This window comes from Otolemur garnettii, unplaced genomic scaffold (assembly GCF_000181295.1).
Source record: "Otolemur garnettii isolate 467f Iridium unplaced genomic scaffold, OtoGar3 scaffold00511, whole genome shotgun sequence".
NCBI lineage: Eukaryota > Metazoa > Chordata > Mammalia > Primates > Galagidae > Otolemur > Otolemur garnettii.
This window is the reverse complement of record NW_003852906.1, coordinates 12,839-14,937: the sequence shown is the minus strand read 5'-3', so window position 1 is coordinate 14,937 and position 2,099 is coordinate 12,839. Positions and strand designations below refer to the sequence as shown.

The window sequence follows — 2,099 nt, the reverse complement described above, 5'->3', positions numbered from 1 at the left end:
ATTGCTTTGGGTAGTATGGGCATTGTAACAATGTTGATTCTTCCCAGCCATGAGCATGGTATGTTTTTCCATTTGTTAACATTTTCAGCTATTTCTTTTCTTAGAGTTTCATAGTTCTCTTTATAGAGATCTTTCACGTCCTTTGTTAAGTAAACTACCAAATATTTCATCTTCTTTGGCACTACTGTACTTCCACTGTTTTTAAGTGAAATAGTTCTGATTTATCATTTAGTTATGTTTGAGATAGAAAATAATATTTTTCATGTTAAAGTTTATCTACTTTTATCAGGAATGATCTTTGAAGATTATCATAAGCTTTTGCAGGATCTTTTAAGATTATTATTTTTCTCTTAACCCATTGATATAATATTAATATATTCATTTCCTAAAAGCCTGTTTATTTATTGCTCATTATTCCTTTGTTAAACTTTGAATTGTTAATGTTTTATGAAGTTTGACTTCTTCTTTCATTCTCATTATGCCTCCTTGCACAGAACTTGGTACATAATTAGCCCTTATTACAGTGTTTAAGTAATAGTAATTTAGCCAAAACTACCATGTCTCTTCTGCTAATGATTAGGAGGTTTGTATATACTCCAAGAGCATTATGTTGTTAGCCAGGCGTCCTCAAACTACAGCCCGCAGGCCACACACAACCCGCCTACAACATTTATCCGACCCGCCAGGTGTTTTTGCCACTGCTGCCTGTCCTGCTTAGCAGCCAACTCATCCTGGGGCCTGCAGTCCAGCCCTCCAACGGTCTGAGGGACAGTGAACTGGCCCCCTGTTTAAAAAGTTTGAGGACCCCTGTTTTTAGCCTTTTGGTTAGTGCTCAAAGTACTAGGGCATGACTTATCTCAGATCCCTCTGAGTCATGCCTCCACCTCAATATTTTTCACAATATTGACAAATGGTATTACGTTCAGAAATGCCACCTTTAGCTAAAATAAGATGACTCAATGCAATAATTCTTTAACTCTATATAATTTCAGGTTGAAACTCTTTAAACCAAATCTTCTCCTTAGTTCAGAACTTTTCTGTTCTTTCAGTAGACTTTTCTTTAGATCCTGGAGAGCTTTTTGTCCCTGTGTAAGGCTCTCCTTGAGTCTGCATGCAGAGTACCAAGAGTTTTTACAAGGACCTTTGACAAGGCATCAGAAACTGTCTCTACCCTGGTAACCAGGGAGAAGATTCTATTGTTCATCTTGGATTCTACCCTACATGTCTTTCAGACTTCATTTAATCTGTCAACCAAAATTCTGAAGAGATGAGGTAGAGGACAAGTTAATAGAGCTCCCTTGCATCCTTCCTTGGTACACAATAAATGTACCAATGTACATGCCAATGTATATTGTGTACATTTACCAATGTAAATGTACCAATGTACAATGTACAATGTACCAATGTAAATGCCTTCGACAGAAACCACATTCTTGTTTTATGAGTTCTTAATGCCATACATGTTCTTAAACGTTGGTATTCTTACACTTTTCATTATACTAGATATAAGCATATATGTATTTGTATCTGTTTACAAAGATGGAAATATATAAAATATATTTCTTGATATATCTACTATAACTACATTTATATCTATATATTTTATAGCATTTTATTTAAATTTTTTTTATATATTTGAAAGGTTATTTTTTAAAGATACATAAAACAGATGTTCTAAAATGGAACACTCTACCGAGGGTGACAAAAAAAAACTCTGTCTCAAAAAAAAAAGCTGTATGTTTTCACATCAGTTTAATTAACTTGATATATTGCTTGTGTTCTAATTAGATACATACTGCCATGAAAGAAAATTCACCTTTTTTTGATGATGGACATCCTTGGGGAGAAGAAACTGAAGATGGAATTATGTATAATAAGGTACCATCCATTACCACAAACTGTAATAATGAGTTGCCTTGACATTATTAACTTGACATTAAATGTCACTATTGAAATTAATACAGATGCTCCTCAATTTACTGTGGAGTCACATCACAGTAAGCCCATCATAAGTTGAAAACATTATTAATAAAAAAATACATTTGGCTTGGAGCCCGTAGTACAGTAGTTATGGCACCGGCCACATGCACCGAGGATGA

At 34.4% G+C, this 2,099-nt stretch overlaps 1 protein-coding gene across 1 annotated transcript in view; it reads left to right on the top strand.

The window, feature by feature from the left end:
• The window catches only part of LOC100948707 (kinetochore protein NDC80 homolog), a gene marked incomplete at its 3' end in the record, with an annotated part of 27,755 nt that overhangs the window by 13,809 nt on the left and 11,847 nt on the right, over positions 1–2,099 (top strand). Inside the window, exon 5 of the mRNA XM_012814014.2 lies at positions 1,789–1,878. Coding sequence (XP_012669468.1) covers positions 1,789–1,878 — 90 coding nt within the window. The remainder of the gene's footprint in view (positions 1–1,788; positions 1,879–2,099) is intronic.